Raw genomic sequence first — 24,244 nt, forward strand, 5'->3', positions numbered from 1 at the left:
CCTTCCCATCTAAATCCTCTTTCTGAAATGCCCTGTTTGTAATATGCTCCGTGACACTGGCCATGCTGAGGCCTGCTGAAGGGCTAAGATGAGTGGAGAATGCTCTTCAGTTTGTAAATTAACTTTCTGCTTGATGGAGTGATCCAGCCAGCCAAGACCAGGCAAGAAATGACTTTTTCATAAAATGAAACAGTATCTATAATAAGCATGTAGCTCTGGGTACACACATAAGAGCTATAAGATGTCTTTGTACCTCAGTGAATGTAAATAAAATTTCTTTTTCCCTTCTTAAGGAGCCTAGCCTTGCTTGGATACAGAAAGCAGTAGACTGTAATGTTTTGCATACTTGCTTCCCATTCTCTGCAGTAAAAATTGTCTACTTTTCTTACAAAACTATGAAAATTAGATCTCTGGAACCCTGAAGTATTAGAAGTTAATTTTGGTGGCTGGAATTCATTTTAATTTCCATGGCACTGAGAGAAAATCCAGAGTAGAATATGCAAAAGTGAAATGAAATATTCTCTGCTGGCTGCACTCGTTGCTGGAATAATAAACTATTTAGCAAAAAAAAAAATCTATCGGTCTTTAAGCTAAACTTTGGTCACCTACCCATCGTTCTCTGGCTGTGTTCACAGGACTTAAAACAGACGCAGGTGAAATTTACTGCACTTTCAGAATAACAAAGATTTTCTATGAATCTTCTATGGGACTCTGATTCCTGGTAGAAAGACAAGAGGCATCCTCTCTTGACTTCAAGAAACATTAGCCTGGACTCACAGGGTTCTGTATGATGTTTTTCATTGCTAACATTTCCCCATCTTGATAAACTGAGTGAAATATGGAAGGTCAGGAAAGGAGTAGGGGAGGGTAGTACAAATGCACAGTGAAGGCAGCTGGTTTGTTGTATTTTAGAAATACACTGAATAAGATCAAGGGGCCTCTGGTCAAACTGATGCTTTTTATTTTTTCTTGTTAACAGAACACCCTGCAGAATCCCTTTGTGCAAGTTTTTATCAAGTTGATGGTGAATTTGGATGCAGCTGAACTGCTGAGTCAAATAAATGAACTGGGTAAGTTGGTCCACATGTGCTGTCCTATTTGTACTTCAGGTCTGCGAGCTCCAGAGTCACCGAACTGTAAGCCATCCTCTGGTACTGCTGTCTGGCTAGTATTGGATGCTTTAATGCAAGGCAATCTCAACTGTGACTCAAAAACCTAGTGGTCTGTGGGAAAAGGCTCTTGGAAAGCAAAGGGCCTGTATGAAGATATGTATCTGGTGAGTGGTGAAGGGATAGTAGGATGGGAATCTCTGCAGCTGAGTGTGGCCACTGGAGGACACTGTTTAGCCATAATTATCACTTCAAATCAGCTACCTGAGGCTCTACTGGGAAATGTTGAGGTGAGCTCACTTGCATCACGTCAGGGTTCAGCTTAAAAGTTTTCCAGAGCAGAAAAGCAAGGGATCAGATAAAGGTACCCAGGCTGATGAAGCCAGAGGCATCATTACAGGAGATGCTCTGCCAGAATTTGCTGTTCTCTAGTGGTCTTGCATGGTCTTTCAAGGTGAGAGTTGCTGATCTGCACTGTGGGAATCACCAGCTAACAGCGGTGGTGGATGCATCCCCTGTATTTGCACAGAGTGATGAGCACAGTCCTTCCTGGCTGGTCTTACTGTTCCTACCCGCTTTTTCAATGAGTGGCCACACATATCAACATAAATCTGGGTTGTGCCAGCAAAACCCAGCATAAACCACGAGTGGTTGTCGTTTGTTGCAGTCAGGATATTTACATACTGTTTGTGATGACCCCTGTGTTATTTCACAAGTAGCATCGCCTGTCTTTACTCTCCATAAAATCATCGTGCCTGCAGCAGCTGTTCCATATTAGTTACACTGCATTATGCAGTCACCTTTTACAGCAGCCAAGAAACAGCAGCGTCTTTATTAAACTGCATTATCAGGTTTAGTACACACATCAGCACAACAGACATAACTTCTCCTTGATGTGCTTGGATAAAGCACATTCTCCCCTGAGACAGAGCAGCTCAACAGACAAGTTGATTACATCAAAAACTGTAAGATGTGGAATGAATGGCAAGCATCATATGCGAGTCTAAAACCTCAGCAGGTTAGTAACAACTTCTGATTTGGGATGGCTGTCACATCCCATTGCTGGCATCCTCCCAAAGGCGAGCTCACAAGCATATTACAAATGATTAACATAAAAATTGGGTCAACAACATACCTTCATTGCACTGCTAAGTGCAGAAATGTATTTTACACTTAATGTTTAGTATGATGGCTTTCTTCTTTTCTAGTGTCATTGTTAGTGTAAAGAGCAGAATGATGTGTTGGATTTTTTGCTATGTGTAGTGATGCTACTAGTTTTGTTTGTGTTTCTTTTCAGATGATATTCGTCTGGAATTACAGAACAACGCTGACATCGTTGATCAGTTGAATACATTAGCTACCCTTGCTGTAAATGTGTCCTCCTGTGTCTCATTTCATCGCATTCGAGCAGTCAAGAGCTTAGAGGAAATGGAGAAGATGGCTAAAGAGCTCTTTCTGAAGAACGAGCTTTTTGCAAGTACGTGACAGTCTTGGGTCCCCCTGTGAATTAAAGTTGGCCTCGTGCAAGGTGGGAGTCCAGCATAAGAAGTCTGACTTTCCACCAGCAACTGTTGTGGTCACAGCTCCCACCACACAGCGATCAGTTCTGAGCCGGTGTCTGTGGGACCCGCACACTGGGACCTCCTTATGGCAGTGGTTTACACTCTCCTTTTTGTATGTCCTCTTCTCTTATACCGCCCCTGTCTGTATAAAAAGCCTTTGGTCAACTGGTGTTTTCTCTTGGTTAATTCTTAGTTTGAACAAAATTTCACTGCACTTAGGAGAACTTCATGACAGCTGCCTTCTTTCAGGTCCCCTGGAAAAAGAAGCTTTAATTGGAAAAGAGATCATGGAATCCTAGAATCATTTAGGTTGGAAAAGTCTTAAGATCATCAAGTCCAAATATGAGACAGTTCAATTTATTAGAAGGTCATAAAGCTCTGGAGATGTTCCAGCCAAACACTGCGATATTGTATTAGGTCTTCTCAGTCACACGTTTCACATTTCTGGGATCGGATTGTAGCTTCAGATCAGACTACAGAGAGGGGTGGAGGCAGTAGAGAATAGGAACTTATGTTAATTCAAATGTCTTAATTTTTATTAATACCACCAAATATTTCCTCAATTAGGTTTTACTTATAAGTCCCGTGACCTGTTTGATTTTATACCTCATAATTGAGGAGGAGATAAAACTTTTTGTTTTCTTGAAACTTCAGACCCCGATAATATTTGTCTATTTCCATAAAAGCAGTTTTCTTCCATGTTTCTCCTCCATTCCATCGTATGCTTTATATATGGAATAATCAGGAAAAATACTCCAGGCAGAAGAACTTCCATGGTATTGCCTCTACTCAAACAGACATGTTAAAGGAAAAGAAGTCCTGTCTGTCAAACTGTACCTACAGGGTGCCATTTCTTAACAGGAACTTGCAAAGCTTTTATATTCTTAGACATCTCAGCTTTGCGGGAATTTGTGTGGGCACAAAAATGTGTTTATAGGTCATGAACAATTTTCAACACTGTTCCTGAGATTTGTATGTTACAGCATCACTGCGTGAGCTGTATTGATAAGAGAACCTTTGGACATGTTCATGAGAGGCACGTGTGCTGTGTGACATACCCAACAGATGTGTGACAGTCCATGTTAACAGCAAGATTTTTCCAAATACAGCTGGCTATTTTGAGAGCCTTTGGTTTTTGAGTGCTCAGTTGGAAAAGATTTAAAGGCTTTGGGGGTGTATTTTGGGGGTATATTTCGCATTCGGAATCATTGGTCACGTTTGAAAGTATGAGTAGCTGCAGTGATGTATAGTTTCCACTTCCAGACCCTCAATAAGCAGCCTACCCATCTGAGCATTATTTGTGCAGCAAAGAAATGAAATGATGGATTGTAATGTAGAAAAGGCTTATAAAAATGAGGAATTCCTACATATCTGTGCGTACTGCTCCCATGCTATCAACTCTGAAGGGGAAGCCTTTTTCCCTTTCTTTTCCAAGGTATCATTTTCAAGCTGCCTTCGAGCCAGAGCAGCCCTGGGGACTTGGCCCTCCCTCCCGTGCTCAACTACACCATCCGCATGAGCAGCCGGATCACGCAAACCACCAACAGGATCAGGGAGCGCATCTGGACGGTGGGGCCGCACAATTCCACCTCGCAGAGCCAGATTTACAGCCGGGCGTTTATTTATATCCAGGACAGCATTGAAAGAGCCATTATTGAGCTACAGACTGGCAAGAATCCAGAGGAAATAGCTGTTCAGGTCCAGGCCATGCCTTACCCCTGCTACAATAAGGATATGTAAGTTTGTGCGGCTTTTGTCTTCATGCTTTGCGTGAGCTCATCTTGTCTGATTGCTGGAGTGCGTCAGCTGCACTGGTCTCCTTGATTCGATGTTCACACAGCATAGAAATAATTTCATTTTGTGGTGGTTTTTTGGGTTTTTTTTTCTTTTTTTTTCAAGAGTCTGAACAAAATCTGGACCCTAGTATAAATTATCTCTGTTTATTTGCTTAATCTTTTGTTTTCAGTGCTCTGTATGTACCTGAATTGTCACGGTAACTATAGGTTTTACAGCAGGTAAAATTCTCTGTCCCTTTTTTTACCACACATAGTAGAAGTGAGACTGGGGTTGGAAGGACTTGGGTTACATATGGGTGTTGGCTTGTTCTGCAGGTGTTTACATGCAGACAATGCAGCAGAACTTAGAAAATTTATTTATTGGGCAAAAAGTCCCTAGGTTTATGAGCTTTGTTCTTAGAGATTGCTATCCAGCTCTGGTATTTGTTATTCATTCCAGTGATTCTATCGAATGTTCAGTGTATAGTGAATAGTTCTGGATACAGGTGCCTCTCAGATGCTTTAAGAAGGATAAGAGGGAAGATGAAATTATACCATTCATCTCTGCAATAACGAGGGAGGACAGAGAAGCTTTTGATGCCCTGGGTTGCCAGAGTTAACAGCCTGTTGTACAGACCAGTGCAGCGTGAACTGTTTGTGGACCAGCATTAAGTTTTGAATGGTGAAGCAGATCAGAAAGTTTTGGATCATCTTCTGTTCCTCTCATTTTGAGCCAGATCTGCAGCTAATATAAACTGCATTTCTGCCAAATGCAATGGAGAGAAGCAAATCTCTCACAGCTGAGGACCTGCCCCTTCTGGCAAGGCAATTTTGGTCTGCGTTGGAAAGCTGGCAATATAGTACGTCCTCAGAATTATTACCCTGACCGCAGCTGGTGGCCAAAGTGAGTGGAAAACACACAGGGAAGGGATTTCAGTGTCCATCAGAAAGCACTGAAGGATGTTCAACAAATAGTATTGGTAGGTTGGATGGTCCCTCCACCCTGACATGAAGGTCTCCCTCAGACCAAGAGTATAGACTAGACCTAGGAACTCTTTCTGTTGAAAAGCCTGCGTGTCTCCCGCCTGAGCTAGAAGATTATCTGGGAGCTATAGGTATAGGACCTATAGCAGACCTATTAACCTCCTGTCACTTAAGAGAGCTGGGGACCTGTTATCTCTTCTCGAGGTAAGAGCATGCAAAGTGCCTGCAAGCATGCAGCAGTAAGCATTCAAACCAAGTGTCAACTTCTTGCGGCAAATATGTGGATTATTGCTGAGAGAGAGTTTTGTACCATGATTAACTGGTTGCTGGAGGCGTTAACTGCTCTTTCTCTTGTTCTTGAGCTGCTGAGAAAACCACTTGCCTTTGAGTTCCCCTCCTCACCCCAGGTTCAGAGGGACATGGGTTTGCTCAATTATTAAAATACCTAAAGGCTTTGGATCTACATCCAGTAGACGTCATCATAAAATGGTTGTATATTGATTGTTATCACATAGTTGCCATCCTGTAGGGAAATAGAGTAAATACATACACCAGTACACAGAAGGTGTTGAGAAAGGCTGAATTTTTAGTAGCCTAGAGATCATGCACAAGGTGGTAGCCAAAAGAAACCCTAAACAACAAAGAGCTAGTAGGGCTACTGAAATGCCCTTTCATTGTTCTTTATAAATATGGCTTGTGGGAAAATTTCAGCTTTACAGGTAAGAAATTTCAAAAACAGATGTAGTCATATTAATTTCTTACTGTTATTGCACATTAAGTTTTACCTAGGAATAACACTAAGTTTTTTAAACCAGGTTTAGAAATCACGGAGGAAAGCATAGCCCTGTAGATACAACAAAGTGAATCTCCCGCTACAAAAGTTTGCTTTCCATCACAAAAGGAGAAACTTTGCGTTGGCCATTGATGTCTTTGCGTGCATTTGGCACGGGAGGAAGGCTTTAACTGAAGTGAGGAGCCAAAAATTGTGAAGCCCACGTTGCAGACCTGGATCTGCAATACCTGTCCTGTGGGGTAATAGGACAGACACTCTGAGGGGAAATACCTATATCCAGGCTCCAGCACTAGGAAATATGGCCTGATAAAAAAATTTGGCCATTATATTTATGAACAGAACTGGGGAATATGGCTGGCTGCTGTGACGTTTCAAAATGGGATGCGCCCCATCAGAGAACCAGGAGATGCCCCTACCCATGGTGGTTCCTGTTCCTGCCAGTCGTGCAAAACTTGCAGAATGCATCTGGAAATCCCTCTGTGATTTAGAAAAAGAAAAAAAAAAGATTTTGAACAGTCAGGAGTTCCATGAATAGAAAATCTGATGCAATAGCAAAATAGCTTTTTTGTAGTTATTAATTACAGTCCACGTTTTGAAATATAAGTATGTCTTTTCCTGTGCCAAAGTATTATTCTGAAAAATATATGCTGTATAAAGCCTTAATCCCCAGAACATTTTGTATTCAGCTAAAGCCTCTATTTGCCTTTTACAGGTTCTTAACCAGTGTGACCTACTCTCTTCCATTTGCTCTGATGGCTGCCTGGGTGCTGTTTATAGCTGATTTTGTTAAAACACTTGTTCAAGAGAAAGATCTGAGGCTCTATGAGGTACGGTGAAACTTTCTGGGGCGTGCAAAATTATAAACAGATTTTCCTTTTTAGTGGGTAGTATGTCTCATGTGCAGTGTTAAATGGAGCAAAACAAGCATTAAGGCAACTAATATTCCAAATACCTGTTGTCTGACCTGCAGTGTTTGAATTCTGACATTGTAACCAAGCTTGAAACCACAGAAATGCAGGGCATGTGCCCTTCAAGTAGCAAGAATATTCCTTTGCAGTTATGAACACTTGAAACATGGGGACCTCACAAAATTACAAGTTTTCTGAAGATTTAAAGCTCTCTAAAAATTGACTTTGAGTCATACCTGCTGGGGACAAAGACATGAAAAGTGATTTATTTCCTATCCTTGAAGTTATTATACTTAATATTTCAGAAGGTGCTACATATTACGTCAGCTCCCCTGAAATGAAGTTCTTCATTCAGGTTGCCTATTGGAAAAGAAATGACATTGAGACACAGGGAATTTATTAAATTAACTCAGGTTTTCAGTGTGAACACAGTCAACAGAGATGAGCAGCAAAGAACTTTTGTAAAACTAAGCTTCAGCAAGCAACAAAAGCTTGAGCAGACTTGGGTTTTATCCAGTACCATGGAAACAAATACTGATTCACCAAAAACATTTCCAAGAAAGAGCACTCTATGAAGTGCGATTAGACTGAAAATGAAGCCTGGTGACTAGCTGATAGCCCCTTGCTCTAGTTTAGAAAACCCAGTTTCACTGTCTCTAAGAACCAGGCTGTCAGTAATCTTCTAAGGTGTGTAATAATCAACAAAATGACACCAGCACCTGTAGTTTCTTTTGGATTTAGCAATACAAACATACAGATTTATACAAGTCTTGTGGGCTAGGTCATCAGCTAATATAATTTAATATTGCTTCCTCATAACCATGGTAATTTAGAGATTATTTGTTGTCTTGGGGGTATGTGAGAAATGGCTTGCTTTCAAAGACACTGAAGAGTTGTTACACTGAAGCCACCGAGTCAATTAGCAGTATTTTTTAAAATAACCAAAATACTTTAAAAAAGTAACAAATCTAAGGGCAGAAATGGCTTTGGAGCCTGTGGGCTGTGACACTTCATACTTGCAGATCCTGTCTGTGCTGGTCTTTTGTGACAGACTGCTTTGCAAACCTGGGGCATTCCAGAAATATGAGTGCGTGGTTTCTCCCTGGTTATCAACGTGCAGTATGCCAAAGTATGAAAGAGCCTGTTTTGATTTTCAGCTTCTGGACAGGGCATACAAAAAGAAACACTTCAGTATCAGCAGAAAGATCTCTTAATAAGCAGTTGTATTGTGATTCTTCTTTTCACCTTTCTCTCTGTAGTACATGAAAATGATGGGTGTTAATGCCAGCAGCCATTTCATCGCCTGGTTCATAGAGTGTGCCATCTTCCTTCTAATTACTGTCACCTTCCTCGTCATTATTCTGAAAGTGGGTGACATCCTTCCCAAAGCAAACACAGCACTCCTGTTCCTGTACTTTATGGACTACAGCCTGTCCATCATAGCCATGAGCTACTTCATCAGTGTTTTCTTCAACAACACCAACATAGCAGCCTTGGTGGGCAGTCTTGTGTACATCCTCACCTTCTTCCCCTTCATTGTGTTGCTCGTCATCGAGAATCATTTGAGCTTCTCTGTGAAGACCCTACTGGTAAGTTCTGCTTTTCAGTAAGAGGACCGTGTGTGCACCTTCAATAAATTTCCACTCTTATTATAACTTGTGTTATAAACATACCTGAGTTGGTGCCTTTCTGAATTCCATCAGTGGGTGTTCACAGGAGAGTTGGCCATGGCCTATTTGAGGGAGACCTGGAATTAATTGTATCCCATGACCCAAAGCAATACTTGGGGAATTCTAGTGAGTTCCCACCTGCCGGCTGAATCAAAGTGCATTGAGCTACATACTTTGCCCTTTTGAGTTGCAAAGCAAAATGGGTTACTTTCAACCACCGTGAAAAATGAGTGTGTCTCAGTAAGGAGTTTAGGTAGCAAGGCTGTGAAGGAAGGCTGGCTCTGCTCATTGCTAGCTCTGCTCACCCTTTAGTTTCATCTGTCTCAAATTCCTAGCCATTGAAACAGAGGTAAAGCCTTGTTTCTTACCAAGGGTAGAAATAGGCAGATATTAGGTTCCAGAAGGCAGACTTGTTTTCTTTGAGTCACCAGATTCAGGAAAGGACATCTATTAATGCAAGTGGTAAAAATATTAATGACATGGCTGGTAATTCACAAGCACCACTGTATTTCAAAAGCCTAAAATAGAGCCCTGTATGCCGGAGAAAATTTGGTCCTGGGTATGGAAGCAAAAGAAAGGTGGGCTCTAAGGAGATGCTACAGCCCATCAGCAGAAGCGCTGCCCATCATAAGCCTGGTCTGGTGCTCTTTGTGACTGTTGGGGAAAAAACCAACCAACCAAACAAAACCAACCCTATTCATTTTTCTGGTTCCTGGACCAAGCCAATGAGGTACCTGATTGGTTGACTGACTTTATTTCTCTTTCAGACTCATTCATAAGTTCTTTATTTTTTCTTTTTTTTTTCTTTATTCTGCAGAGTTTGTTGTCTCCAACTGCGTTCAGTTATGCAAGTCAATACATTGCTCGATATGAGGCACAGGGCATAGGTATGTTTATTGTAGACAAAACTAGGCTTTGAGCTCCCATGGTAGTGACATTTCACTAATATGGATTCTGCGTTTCTAAATTCCTTTCTCCAGGTCTGCAGTGGGACAACATGTATAAGTCCCCAATGATTGGAGACAACACTTCCTTTGGTTTGATGTGCTGGCTCATTCTGATAGACTCTCTCATTTACTTCATCCTGGGATGGTATATAAGGAATGTTTTCCCAGGTAAGGATATGAAGCATCAAGGCTGATGCTGAACCATCTCTTTTGGAAAACAATGAATTCAACACTGGCTCATTCCATGGTTCAGGCAGTAGAGCAATCTGCACGTGCAGGATACATCTTCTGTTTCTAGGCATGGGTAGGTGGATCTCCTGAAGAAGCTGAAACCAAGGATGTGGTAGGATATGTTTGTGGTCTGGTGGGTGAAAATGAGAACAGAGTGTGTTAGCCTGCATTTGTCAGTTGAGTGATTTTGTTTTGCTTTACTTATATCATTTGACTTCAGAATGTAACTCCTGCCTTGGGCAAGAACCAGTACATTTGTCTTTTAGTCTTCTTCCCCACCTAATGAAGCAGTCCACTGGCATACAGAAATCTACCCAGTGGAAAATGTAAAGTACTCCTGGCCTCCAGCTGTGAAGTTACTCGGAATAACAAATTAGTGAATGCCTCTCATTTTGTCAATCAGGCAAAGTCTCTACCAAGTATCAGTAGTACATGAGCATGTCAAAAGGGGAGAGATCTCTGTGGAGTTTTATTTTTGCAATTTTGAATGCACCCCAATGTTGATACTTCCTCAGAAACAGACACCTGAATGAGATTCCCCTTCTCCTTGCAGGCAGATATGGCATGGCTGCCCCCTGGTATTTCCCGTTGCTTCCATCTTACTGGGTTGAATACAACAGTTACTTCCCCCTCTGGAATGACAAACGAGGAGGCCTTCTCTTCACCAAGCTGATGTTAAGGAAAGAAGCCACCCTCAACAATAAGATATGTATGTGAATACTGGATGGGGTAGTGATACTAACTTACGTTCTAGGTAAAGGAAGCCAAATTTGTACAGGGGCACCACACTGAGAAAGCACGTTTCTGTATTGATCCTGGTTTGTAGCTCAGGAAAAATTGGAAGCTGTTACATGAATGGAGATACGGCTTTTAAATTGTACTTGTTCTTCCTATTTGTGGAAATCCAGTACTGATAATTCACATACATATTTGTGTGTGTTGTAGTTGGGCAGTTACCTTAGATGTGTATATCCACTCTACAAAGCTCTATGTAGAAATACATTTTTGTTAGTGCAAGCAAATAGAGATTTCCACTTGGCAAAAGGGATGTGTGCTTCTTTGTTCATCTCTTTAAATATTTAGCCTGTGAAATACTGTGCGATCAGATGTAAAAGCTTGCTATTTCTACCTAACTGAAAATAACTTGGCAACTTTGCTGTATGTCCTCTAATTTTCTATGCTTGCTTAGTATAAATTAAGTTAGGTGCTCTGAAACATCTAAATATGAGACCTTTCAAAGGTGATTAATGCTTATTGTCGGGAGTTATTAGAAGCGGCGGAAGTAAAAAGGAGAAATCCCATAGAGTTCAAAATGGTACAGATCCTGTGAAATGTTATCTATGTTCCCAACTGAAAGGCACCCACTTCTGCCGCATTTTGCTTTTAAAAGCCCTGCTTATCTCTGAGGTGGAAACAGTAGCACAAACATGCGCTGCAGTGCAGTAACTGTCGTCTGACCCTTCTCTTTGGTGTCAAAGGTGCTCCCCCTCCTCACCTGGAGCCGGAGCCCACGGATCTCACCTTGGGAGTCTCCCTCCGTGGCATAACAAAGGTATATGGATCCAAAGCTGCAGTGAACAACCTCAGCCTCAACTTCTACGAAGGGAATATCACTTCCCTGCTGGGACACAATGGAGCCGGGAAAACTACAACCATGTGCGTATCCTTCAAAGATGTTTTTGCTTTTTTATACTGTGGGTGAACAAAAGAGCAAGTGGGGCTGCGTAGTGTTGGGAGACTGAATAATATTCTTTATTAGGCCAAATCCCTCCTGTAGTTTTATCTTGCTCATGGATGACCTTGCCAGTCCCTTCATCTATTAGAATTAAAGGTTCTTTTCTGCTTGGGAACATGCTTTCTAGTCTGGTAGGATACCTGTAATGCACAGCACACCAGCTGTCCTAGCATTTTGTTCCATGAGAGTTTGGTGCCTGAGGTTGGGTTGTTCTGAAAGCTGTGGGCAGCTTATGCACACACCAAAGCTGAAGTGATGTGAGCAAGAAAGCTTAGTAAAGGTGTATTTCAGCTGTACAAACTCATGTGTTGGCTGGGCTGGAATGCTAGTGGGTTAATATATCAGCCTTTCAGCCCTTCCAACCTTGCCATTTATAAATTATTATTTGAGTTGTTAGATAATAGCACTAAAACAGACCTGTAGAACTTGACTTCTTCACTGATATATATGTGCGTCACACTGAAAGCAACATTAAGCTGATAAATAGAAGCCTCAGAAGAGCCAAAACCAGTAAGACAGATGTGTGCTTCATCTCAACTTATTATAAATTCATCTCATATCCTCTTTGCAAAGTGTAGGCAAAGGTGATATACAGAAAAGTATTGTGGTTTCTTGAGACATAGTGCCAGCTTCAAATCCTAAGTAAGGTCACAAGTTACTTCTTCCCTTTTTAATGATGGCTAAAACTCCCAGGAGACAGAGAAGCTCTGGGAAGGTGAAGGGCAGTCTGAGACACATCTTCTCCCTTTAGTCTCTACAGGACAGCACCAAAAATTAGTTATAATGTGCAAGTAGTTATTCTGAGCAGAGGGTGTTTGACTCAGGTCTGCTAGGTATTGCTAGGTAGGTAATTATTCACTTGAACTAGATGAAAGTGCTGCCAACTGTGAGGTGTTTTGTCTGGAAGTCCTCCCCCATTTTTTGTTAATAATGGCAGTGAAATCAGGTTTCCATGCTCTGATGTGGTTAGTAAGATGAAGATGTGGTTTTCAGTCTCTGTTGTGGTTAGCAATATGAGGCTGTCTGGATACTGCAGACAAACCTCAAAGAATGAAGAGTAACTGGATTATATGAATTCCCAGTGATTAAATTGGAAGCCAGGGGCATACATGAGTATTGATGCACGGGATATGCAATGGTCTGACTTAGGGAGGGGAAGGCTGAAAAAGATAAAAGTACACTTGAAAAGTAGCCAGAGTTTAGTGTGTCAGCTTGGTACTTGCCCTCGGATTCTCACAGAGGGGTATGAGGATGTCCTTTGATGTTAATTGGCCACGGCTCTGCCAAAGCATGGTCAGACAGCAGAAGCAGCAGTGGCCAGTGGTCTCTGGCTGGAAGAAGCGTGATGGTGATGTAAGGAAACTCTGAAAGCAATGATAGGTACAGGACCGTGTGAAAAAACTAACTATGGCTTTCTCCTTCTGACTTCCTTTTCTATTTATTTTTGCCTTTCAGATCTATTTTGACTGGGTTGTTCCCTACGTCATCAGGTACTATCTTTGTGTATGGCAAAGACATCAGGACTGACCAGGAAGTTATCAGGAAGGACATGGGGGTGTGTATGCAGCACAACGTGCTTTTCAACTACCTCACCACAAAGGAACACCTGCTGCTCTATGGGTACATCAAAGTCCCTCACTGGAGTAAACAGGAGCTCTACCAAGAAGTGAAGAGGTATAAACATAGAAGGGTTGGAGAAGGGAAAGAGGGCTGCCAAATTTATTCTGTGATAGTGCCATTGCCACTGCAAAGCTCAAATGAATCGTTTTGAGGACCATTGCAGATCCAACTTAGAGTTAAAAGAATACCCTGGTTTGACTAGAGGAATATTTTGATATCTGTGGCTGTAAGAAAACACCTCTTCTCCAGGGGGCTTGCAAGCTTCTGTGGCAATTCTTTGGAGATGAATTTGTGGGCCTAAGGGTCTAGTCCTTGCTGCTTTACAGTTTTCCCCAGAGAGAGATTTAATCAACCAGTCAGAAAGATGATGTTGGCTTTATTGGTTGTGCAGAGAAGTGAAGCAGCCAGAACATCCCGGGGAGTTGGGATCTTGGTGTTCTCATATGATGAGGTTGAGCCTTTAACCTTGACTTCTCAGATGGAAACTTTGAAAACATCCTAAAAAAATGTTTTGAATTAGAATCCCAGTGACTGAGCTACAGGGTGAATAATTTCCCTGCACTGTGACCATTCAGTAGAGCAGTCCATACTTGAGCAGTTTTTCATTTGCAGTTATGTTTTTTTGGGGGGTATTTTCAGATTCCCTGCTTTTAAAAGGTGCCTGAAGGACAACCTTTGGGGGTTGTTTTTTCTTTGTTTTCAAGGACTTTGAAGGAGACAGGACTGTACAGCCATCGTCACAAGCTAGCTGGCTCTCTGTCCGGAGGAATGAAGAGGAAGTTATCTATAGCTATTGCTCTGCTGGGTGGATCAAGGGTGGTGATACTAGATGAACCAACCACAGGAGTGGATCCATGCTCTCGGAGAAGTATTTGGGAAATTATCTCCAAGAATAAAAAAGGTACTGTTATGAGACGAGATGCTGCCCAGTGGCAAAGGTGATTCGTGCCACTCTTGAAATCAGTGGCTTCAGACAGTGAGTTTTGGAGACCACAGAGAACAAATTGTGGCAGGCTGGGATTTTGCAGGCCCTCTGGGTGCATCCTAGTTGGTTTTTGTAAATTCACAGTGTCATTTGAAAAGTAACTTTACCATAGTACACAATTTACAATGCAGTAACTTTCAGCTTCTCTCTCACGTTGCCTTTCATCCAATTTCACTAATAATTCAAAAAAAGCGCGGTGGATTTTCATGTGATGTTCTGTTCCCTCATTCCGCATAGCTTTCACCTGTCTTGTGGAATCACGTATTCTGTGGTGGCTGATATCAGCTTTATGTTCTCCAGGCAGAACCATCATTCTGTCAACACATCACTTGGATGAAGCAGAAGTTCTGAGTGACCGGATCGCCTTCCTAGAGCATGGAGGGCTCAAATGTTGTGGTTCACCATTCTACCTCAAGGAGACATTTGGTGATGGATACCACCTGACACTCACAAAAAAGAAGGTTTGTGTCTGAGTTGGTGCTAAATTTCCAGCACCTTGGCTGGGAAACCGAATCAGTTGTATGATAGGAAGGAAGGAGGCATGTCATAGTGTCCCGCAGAAATGAAGCATACTGCAGAAGGTTCATCTCAGTCGTAGATGTCTGCGGTGGAACAGTTGTTCCAGTATAATTTCACTTTCATGGAATAACTTCTTTATGCCCAGGTGAAAGTGGGGTGTGTTTTGGGTTGAAACCCTTGGGTTTAGCCACAGAGATTCAAGAATACTCTGGTCTGTTTCCTTGGGCTGCCAGTAACATCATTTTTTCACATGGCTCAGCCACTGAGATGCCTGGGTTGCAGTCACTCTGCTCTCTGGCTTGCTCTGCCTATCCCATGCTGGAATTCACATCCTTTTTTATTTATAATGAGTTTTCTTCAGAAAGAGTTCACCAAAACACAGGAATCCTAGCTTCAACCCCTCTACACAAAGCCTTGCGGCTCTAGTTGACAAGGCAGAGATCTGAACGTGAGGCCCCTGTATCCCAGGTGCACGGTGCCGTTCTTTTTATCCTCCCTTCCCCACTGGGTCCTGGCTCCCTTTCGTGTCCCATGAGCACGGTCACCACAGCAGGAAGAGGCAGAGATTCTCCTGTTTGTGAGCCTGCGTGGAGCTGAGCTGGAGCTCCCAGCAGCTTCGTCTCTGAGAGGGGGCGGTCAGGGCTTGTTCAGGGAGTGACAGATGCAAGGACGGTAGTGGTACCAAAGAACTATGGAGGATCTGGATGTGAGCGTGCTGCCTTTCAGTGAGAGATGCTAACAGAACGTGCGGCCCCCACTTCTCTCGAAGCAGAGAGAGACTCTCCAGCAGGGCCACCGGACCAGCCTCCATGCGCTCGGAAAACGGGAACGTCAGTGCTCTGCTTTGTTGAACACAGCTTCCTAGAGAGTTAAAGGCAAGGCTGGCTGCAGAGTGTAAAATTCTGGAGTTCAGAGAAAGAAAGCAGACGGGGAGAGTCCACTGATAGTAACTGGCCCGAGGCAAAATGTTCTCCTTGCAGGGAAGGGGGAACTCTGCTCTTGACAGCATTTATTGCAGTGCTGTTCATAACCCAAACACACAGAAAAATGTGCAGATACCATAAGAAATCAGCCTCTTTTCCAGTATAGATAGAGAAAATGAAAAAAACCCACATGCAAGTCCGGGTTTTCAAGGGAAAAAGAGTGTATTTGTGCTGGCAGCCAAGTTCAGGTGTCAGTTCTCTTGTGGCTCTCTAGGCTGCTTCTCTGTACTGCAAACCCTCTAGCTAGTGCAGAGTGGTTGATTCAGCCCAGTCCCAGTATCCCTGCAGACAGAGGGAGCCCAGTGAGGTCTTGGATGGACCAAGGTGGGCATGGTGCCACACCTCCCTCTTCAAGGGCCAGAAACCCGCTTTCATCTCCTTTTGATACTTTATTTAACTTGAAATGTTGCATACCTGGGCTGAGATCACCTGCCAGTTGTGCTCTGGGACAGGATTTGGGCTAAATCCTACTGTAGGAAGTTTGACCTTGCAGCCCTCTCAGTGACCACAGAGTGTTTTCCTCCTTTTTCAGAACATGATAGAGGAGTGTGACACCACAGCAGTGACCTCCTTGATCCAGTCCCACCTCCCGGAGGCTTATCTCAAGGAGGACATTGGCGGAGAGCTTGTGTACGTGCTTCCCCCCTTCAAGTCCACAGTCTCAGGGGCGTACCAGGCGCTTCTCAGAGCCCTCGATACCAGCTTGAGTGATCTCCACCTTGGTTGCTACGGGATTTCAAACACAACTGTGGAAGAGGTATGGATCTGCTCAGGATCTGCTCAATTTAGTGAAATGTTATGGAGATCAGCTTCACAGCACCGTGTGGCTCTGCTTTCTGGGCCAGACGGTAGCATGTTCTGCATGTGACAGTTGCAGGCAGGGGACCAAGTGGTTTGGTTGCTCGCTAAGTTAGACTTATGAACATCTGAGTGTGTAGATGTATTTATCAAGTTATAAATATACTAATGCACAAAGTGTACCACTGTCTCACCTTGCTAACAGCTTTATGGCATTTTACCCATAAAATGAGATACTGGAGTTGGACTAAGTAGAGAGGGCAATGATGTGTTTCTCTTCGAACTATTCTCCTGGTCTCCACAGATCTGGGTTTGTCTACAGATGCAGTGAATGGGGAGGGATTTAGTGAACCATCTAAATGATGAACTTCAGTACGGATGTTGTACTGTACAAGTGAGTCACCTGGTGCATCTTGGAGTAACATGGCACCTTTCTGCCCATGGGAAGTCTCTCGTCAAATAAACACAAACATTTAGTTGCATCAGAAACAAAAAAGTAACTTTAAATGGTGAACAGTGGTGACCTTCATCTTGCAGAAAGGAGGGAGGGAGATTGTTACCTTTCTCAGAAATTTTTGCTTGCTTTCAAGGAGTTTTACTGAGGCAGGGAGAATGAGTTATACACCATGTACCACAGGCAGCTGGGATGCCATGGCCATGCACATTCCCAGTGTGGAGGCAGCGCGATTGTCAGAGGCCAGAGGGAAAAATATCCCAGGGAAACATCCCTCCTTGTATCTTCACTGGTGCCATGCAGGGAGAGCCAGCTGTGCAGTGCTTACTGCGTGGGTGTGGAGAGAGTAGAGTTCTGTAAGACTGAGCTGAAATGCAGCTTCATTTACACCTACTCATTAGTAGGTGGTGTTAGGACAGGGTAAATCCAGGGGGCAGCAGCAAAGGTTTAAGTTTCCGCTGCTGCAGCAGGAGAGAGACAGGAAGAGGTAACAAGGAGCCAGACAACAACAATTTTATCCTGAAAAAAGTGAATTTCACAGAGCACAAAGGTAAGAGAAAGAGGATTGTAATTTACGATTGCTGTACCAACTACAGCTACAAAGTAGGAGAGTAGATTTTGATTATTGTTTTGGTAAATGGAGTCATTTGGACCAATTTTCCTTCATACTGTCTTGCTCCATAGGTGTTTCTCAATCTGACAAAAGAGCTAGGGAAGGACCGGCAGGAAGATGCTGAACTGCCTCAACAACCTCCTGGCGCCAGTGGTCAAATTGGCAGTGACGAAATGTCTATGAGCACGGATACCTTCACAGAAAGAGACGGTACTAAATTATCTCCAGGTTCTATTTCAGATTTGCCACAGATGTAAACAGTGACAGATGGACTGATTTGAGCTCCCCATCTTCGCTTTTTGTTGAAAACCACATTTCACCCAACCAGGAATCACAAAATTAGTGAATCACTGAAAGTAAAACACTCAACAGTTTAGATCCACCGGTTTGAAATAGTCTGAATCACAGAATAAATTACAGAGGGATTTTGTTTGCATCCGCCTTCCTTTAAATTGATCCAGGTTTTAATCTAATCAAGTACAGTGTGTGGGTGAAAGAGCAAATGTATACCTCTGAAAGTAATTGCTGTAATTGATGTAGAGGATTATTTCTACACAAGTAGTAGAACTGGAGAGAAACTTTGAGGAAACCTCTTAGCCTGTTGCAAAAGCAAGACAGCTCTGAGCTGGGTCCTCCCTGCTGCTTTTTGCTGTGTCCCAGCCCTTGCAGTGCAGAAAAACAGCTCAAAGGGCCTGGCAGAGGGACAAATCCATGTTCAGAAGAGAGTCGAGCTACAGCAGTATCTCTGAGGGTTTGAGAGCTGCAAAAGGTGTCATGGCACAAAAATGGTCAAATACCTGGTTGAAATGCTTTCTCAGAGTAGAAGCATTTTTTTGTACTTATGAGTATACCATTCATAGTTAGGGAGGCATCCAAGGGACAATGCAGAGGTGTTTTTGAACTTGCTTCTCAAAGCTGACCCTGCACTGTAAATGTTGCTGTAAACAGTAACTCATATGCTTAGAGAAGTGTTTTGCGTCACTCCTAATGAGACCACTGAAAAGGATTTGCTTCATGTATTATATAGGTTAATAGTTCATAAAGAGAAATAGGTTGCACAGAATTTGGCTTTCTTTTAGTATATCACAAGCCTGTCAGTGCAAAAGATCAGCTGTTTTATGCGCCTTGCTTTCGTATTTCAGGATTAGTTCTCTTATTGATTTGTCCAAGGGCTTGCTTTCTAAATTATGAAAAAATCCAGTTTGCAGATACAAAATAATAATACATTTCCTCCGTAAGTTGCAGCTGGGGTGTAGGATGTAGATAACTTGTAGCATCTGGAAGCCTGTGTTCCTCTTACAAGATCTCAAAATGAATTCACTATATATACACATTTGAAATTAAACAAAAAAAAATGGCGTTACATGAGCTTATGACTCGAGCCAAAATCTGAGTCCTGTCCCAAGCCTGACACTTGTATGTGTCCAACTTAATAGTTTTGATTTGCTGTCTGTTAAGGAGTACAGGAAGCTAAATATACTCTCAGGGTACTAAAACCATCAATTCTCCCTGCATTTCACAAATACTGATCCACGACAAAATGCATTCTTCTTTTGTACCCAGATCAGCTCCTGATTAGATCAAAAAGCCTGCAGGGTTTGCCGTTGCTGCTTAGGAAGACATCAGCTCTGTTCATTAAGAGATTCCACCATACCCGGCGGGATGTCAGAGGCTTCATTGCTCAGGTTGTCCTCCCGGTCCTCTTTGTGATGGCTGCAATGGGACTTGGGACGCTGAGAACCAAGGAGACCGAATATCCCGAGCTGATTCTTTCCCCCTCTCTGTACGGCACGTCCGACCAGGCAGACTTCTTCGGGTGAGGGGTGTTCTCTGTGATTCTTAAACCCATTTGTTTATAAAGAACCAGTTTTATAATCTTTCTAAGACTACCCAGTGGAAAAGTGTTATGCAGATAACATGTGGTTACATCATCTGTGTAGTTATGTTACACAGATAACGCAAGCATTAGCAACCAATTTTCTGTTACTATGCTCAATGTATGATGTTGCTCAGTACTCTTCTTGATTTATCATTGTAGTAGATGTATACTTATGGCCACAGGGTTATGTTTCGGGTCCTCAGACTTCTCAGATTCAATGCTAAATGGGGAAATGAATAAGAAGAAGGCTTTAGCAAATGCCACACAGGTGTAATGTTAGGATTTTACCTGCACTTTGGGAATACTGTCCAAGGAATATGAACTTAGATTACCTTGATTTAAAAAATGATTTTCCTAAATCAAGCTTTTTAAAAAATAGCCAAAATTGCTGTTATTTTGCTATGTAAAAGCCCCTTGAAACAACAAACCCTAAAAAAAATGTCGTTTTTATAGCTCTTTGAACAAATGCAAATATGAAATTAGAGTAAATAATTTACCAGAATCTCGTGTGAAATTTATGATTAAGAAACATGAAGGAACTGCTGATGGCTTTCCGCTTGAGTACTGCTAGATGGCGGAATGAGCCACAACTGGAGTCCTCTGTTCCTAATGTTCTCTGCTTCTCCTGATGGATCACTGCTAGAAAGCAATGGGTCAGAAGCGAGAAGCATCTTCTTGAATGACCAAAACCAAATGGACTTCACGGATGAGAGAGCTGATTGAGACGAGGCTGGAAATAGTGCCTGAAAATTGCAGTAGATGCTTTCTCCCTGGAAACAGAATCTTGATTGCTCAAAAGTTCATCATTATCTTGCTTAGATATAGAGGCAGCAGATCACTGAAATGTGTGCAGTGAGCAATCCTTTCAAACACGTGTGACTATGCTTGTGTACTGCAGGTGCTTAAGTGGTTTGCAGGGCTAGCACCACAAATAATTGTTTATTTAGCATCGTAAATAAATCTTGTTTCATTCAGCCACAGCAAGTTCTTTGAACATTTTTCTGTTTTTTTTCTTTTTTTTTTATTTGCTAAATCTTAGGAATTTTAATGAAACCACAGATGCTTTAGTCACTTCAATGCTTGCTTTCCCTGGAACAGATAACACATGCATGAATGAAAGCAATTCGTAAGTAGTTCTTGGTTTTCTTCCATTTTAAATTCCGAATCTGCAAGAGAATTGACATAACACTGTTAGCCATTAGACCTTAATAACCATCTTTGATCATCTGCAGAATTTTCATACATTGCTGCCACATGCGGAGAAAAAAAAATATCTCCTGCTTCTCTTCAAATTGACTTGCAGGCTCTTTCAGCTCATTAGGAGATGTCAAACTGGCCTTTTGCAGGCAGGCACGAGCTTGCACTGCCCATGGACTTGAGCTGGCGGGATGCATGTCAGTTCTGAACGGGGAGCTGTGTAGTTGTGACTGGTGTGAAGAACTATATTCTGCTTTAAGGCTGAGACTGGGACTTCCACACAGTCCCAGGACCTTGTCACTGGTGTTCTTTGCTTGTCCCAAGAAGTATTCACCACCACAAGTGGACCCTTTGTTACTATGAGTAGTGAGGGAGCAGCCTTGGTAGTGGCAGGATGCCAGGACGAGAGCAAGCTATTCTCATGTCTGGGAAGTAGCCCTTGCCTCCCCAGCAATCCCAGTTATAACACTGAGCCCACCCAGAAAGTTCTTAGTGTAACTGTTGTTACCTGTGTCTAAAAGCTGTGCCATGAGGGTTGGTTTGTTTCAGGCTCTGCAGATAAATTTTCAAGGAATTGGTAGTAAAATCCTGGGCAGATTTACATGCTCAAGGGTGCCACATTTATGTTTATACTGAGTATTTAGTGGCTGCGCAGTCATACAGTCCATCGCAGGACTCCCCAGTTATTGCAATGACAGTAGCCCTTATTTCTGCACTGTAAAATGACTTTGGCATTTACATGCCAACTCCTTACACCATCTACTGTGGGAATGAAGTGCTGTCTGGGTTCCTTCTGATCAGCTGAACGAATCCTGGTAGAGAGAGCAGGAGTGAGGGCTCTGCCGAGGGGCACTGAGGGCAGCGGGAGGATGGGTGTAGGATGGGTATAGGATGGGTATTCCCTGAGCACCCATCCCTGAATCACCCAGAGCTGACAAGAAGGTCTGCTTTTCCGCTGAAGCTACTCACTGCCATCCTTGCTGTCATTAAACATGACAGCAATTAGCATCATTTGCACACCTGAGCATAGAGAACCTCAGAGGAAAATGTGTTCATTTTCAGGCAGTGTTTAAAGGAGGATATGCTTGGCCCGTGGGTTATCAGCGGAGACCAGGAAACTCAATATTCTGCCTGCAACTGCACAGATGGCATCCAGGTAATCTGAATGAACCCAAAAGAGAGGGGGCTTGGGAGGATATTTGGGGGGTCTTGTAGGTTGGGAGGGGTTTTGTGGGCAGGCACCATACTAAGGGGAACTCAGTGTTCAGATTCCTCCTGTCTCTTTTTGGCCTTGTTGACTTTGTGCGCTGGATAACCACTGTCTGCACCAGTTTTGAAAGCAAACAGCATCCTCAGAAGATTCACATGTTAATATATCTGCCTTCCTCCCTATGGTGGGAAAAGGTTCAGTGTTGTTGTTGATTGTCCTATGATTATCCCATTTAGCAGAGGTGAACATATATTCAAGAAGAAAATTGCATTGTGTTAAAGATGAAAATTGCATTTTATTCAAGCACAGTCATTATATAAAGGCATATTGTTCCTGTTTGCTTGTCAGAATTTAACTTTATGCAAAGGCTAGATTCATCTGCTTTTCCTCTGCTCCATACTATAAATAGTGATGATAAATAATATTAGTTATTTGCATTACGGTGGTACATACAGAACCAGATATGGACACTGCTGGGCTTAGTGTTTTTATATGGGAAAAGGCAGATTCTGCCCCAAGGCTGTTACAATTTTACAATCCAGTTTGAAGTTGATCTCTTCTCCCTCCAGTGCTGTTCAGCTTGTTTCCAGTAGGAAATAAGACTCAAGGTGCAGTATGCCATTTGTACAATAAAGCATGAACTTAGTTGAATGTTCACAGTCATTCCTTAAAATCTGGCTATTTCATGTGGTTTTCTGGACATATACTTAATTTCACATCATGAAAAGTGTTGACATAATTTCTCGGATAAGTCAGGATAATGTTCAAAGCTGACTCTCACCTCTAGCAAGCAGAAGCAGGTGTTCCTCAGCATGAAGGAAGCTATTTTGTGTATTCTGATGCAAAGTTATGAACAGATACACAATGGGAGAGACCAGGGTTTTTCTTATGGATAAGCAGAAAGAAACAACCAGCATGCTGTCTGCGAGGACACTTCAACCTTATGAAACAGTCGATGTGACCTTGACCCTCAGCATGTTAAATTATGTATTCAGAATTCTAATCCAAGGTTTCATTTAGCTCTGGTGAATATTCCCAATGACTGATAGTAAAGCAAAAATGTGGACTGTAGCTGCTGTGAAATGCAAGATGAGAGTTTGAGGCCACCACAGAGTTTTCCGCTCGGTGAATTTTGCCCTGTGCCGTTGTCTGTGCAGTCACTCTGACGCTCTGCTAAGTAGGATCACCCTTAATTCAGCAAAAGTCTTCCTACGTAGCATAAAGCACGTGTCAAGATCTTGCTGATGTCAGTAGAACTGAAGTGTAGGTTTAAGCAAAGGTTGTTTTTAAGCACCTTAATAAATATATTCAGGACAGCGTGAAGGAATGTATGCCGTGTGTCTTTGCACCCTGATTTGTGAATCATGAGCTTCTGTAGGAATCGGTTCCAGGACCAAATTGTTGCCATTACCTGCTCTCAATCTTATCCTGATATGCTAGTTTTCAGTTAAAACGCAGACACTAACATTTTTGTTCATTTGTCTCCACTCAGACATGTCCACAGACAAACTACACTCCCCCTCACAGAAGGACCTTCTCCACGCGGACAGTTTATAACCTTACAGGGCACAACGTGGAGACCTACATTCTGGCAACTGCCAAAGACTTCCTGCAGAAACGGTACAGCGTAAATCTCCAGTCCTTCTCCTCTGAATCCTACTGGGAACAGACTCTTATACATATCTTACCCCTGGGCTTGGAGAGGTGTCAGCGCAGTAAAGGTTTAGAAGGGCGTCTTGGCTGATGGTCTCTGTGAATCTGGTGAAAGGAGGTAAAATGTCCTGCAATCGGGGAGTTAAAGATAAACGTTTGTGCAAGCGCTCTGCTTGATCGTAGCAGAGAGAGCCTAGGGATAACATGTCAATCAGCCTGTAGGCTGATGGCTGGATCTGTAGACAAGCCTTCGTCTGACTCAGAAATGCTTAAGAAGAGGAAAATCTGACATAGCCTGTCATGAAGTAAACCCTGGGGAGAGACTTTGCTCCAAGTTTGATTCTCTGAAGACTCTCAGTGCGTGCTTCACTTAAACAAGTGCATCTGTTCCAGTGAAATCAGAGGCTGAGCGTTTTCTTGCACCATGGGGCTGTTAGAGCTATTAGTGTGTCTGGACTCTGCAACGCAGCCGCACAGCATGTCTTGGGGCAAAAATAGCCTGCCATTAAGGTTGTCAAGGAATATGTTCATCTGCCATTGATTTACACCGAGCTGCTTGTCTTCTGGTTAAGAAGCAGTTGTCTTATTCCAGCGGGTTAGGAGTCCACACGGCTCCAAA

At 42.7% G+C, this 24,244-nt stretch overlaps 1 protein-coding gene across 2 annotated transcripts in view; it reads left to right on the forward strand.

The window, feature by feature from the left end:
• Positions 1-24,244, forward strand: part of ABCA12 (ATP binding cassette subfamily A member 12) — an 86,918-nt gene that overhangs the window by 43,543 nt on the left and 19,131 nt on the right. Inside the window, exons 21-38 of one of the 2 annotated variants that reach the window (XM_065637541.1) lie at positions 980-1,070; positions 2,407-2,586; positions 4,107-4,407; positions 6,936-7,050; positions 8,391-8,720; positions 9,619-9,688; positions 9,782-9,916; positions 10,533-10,688; positions 11,458-11,635; positions 13,170-13,388; positions 14,039-14,235; positions 14,620-14,780; positions 16,354-16,578; positions 17,758-17,896; positions 19,250-19,502; positions 20,605-20,691; positions 21,825-21,918; positions 23,465-23,592. In XM_065637541.1, the coding sequence (XP_065493613.1) occupies positions 980-1,070; positions 2,407-2,586; positions 4,107-4,407; positions 6,936-7,050; positions 8,391-8,720; positions 9,619-9,688; positions 9,782-9,916; positions 10,533-10,688; positions 11,458-11,635; positions 13,170-13,388; positions 14,039-14,235; positions 14,620-14,780; positions 16,354-16,578; positions 17,758-17,896; positions 19,250-19,502; positions 20,605-20,691; positions 21,825-21,918; positions 23,465-23,592 (3,059 nt within the window). The remainder of the gene's footprint in view (positions 1-979; positions 1,071-2,406; positions 2,587-4,106; positions 4,408-6,935; positions 7,051-8,390; positions 8,721-9,618; positions 9,689-9,781; positions 9,917-10,532; positions 10,689-11,457; positions 11,636-13,169; positions 13,389-14,038; positions 14,236-14,619; positions 14,781-16,353; positions 16,579-17,757; positions 17,897-19,249; positions 19,503-20,604; positions 20,692-21,824; positions 21,919-23,464; positions 23,593-24,244) is intronic. The other variant, XR_010606383.1, reaches the window with a different exon arrangement.

Source organism: Caloenas nicobarica, chromosome 6 (genome assembly GCF_036013445.1).
Source record: "Caloenas nicobarica isolate bCalNic1 chromosome 6, bCalNic1.hap1, whole genome shotgun sequence".
NCBI lineage: Eukaryota > Metazoa > Chordata > Aves > Columbiformes > Columbidae > Caloenas > Caloenas nicobarica.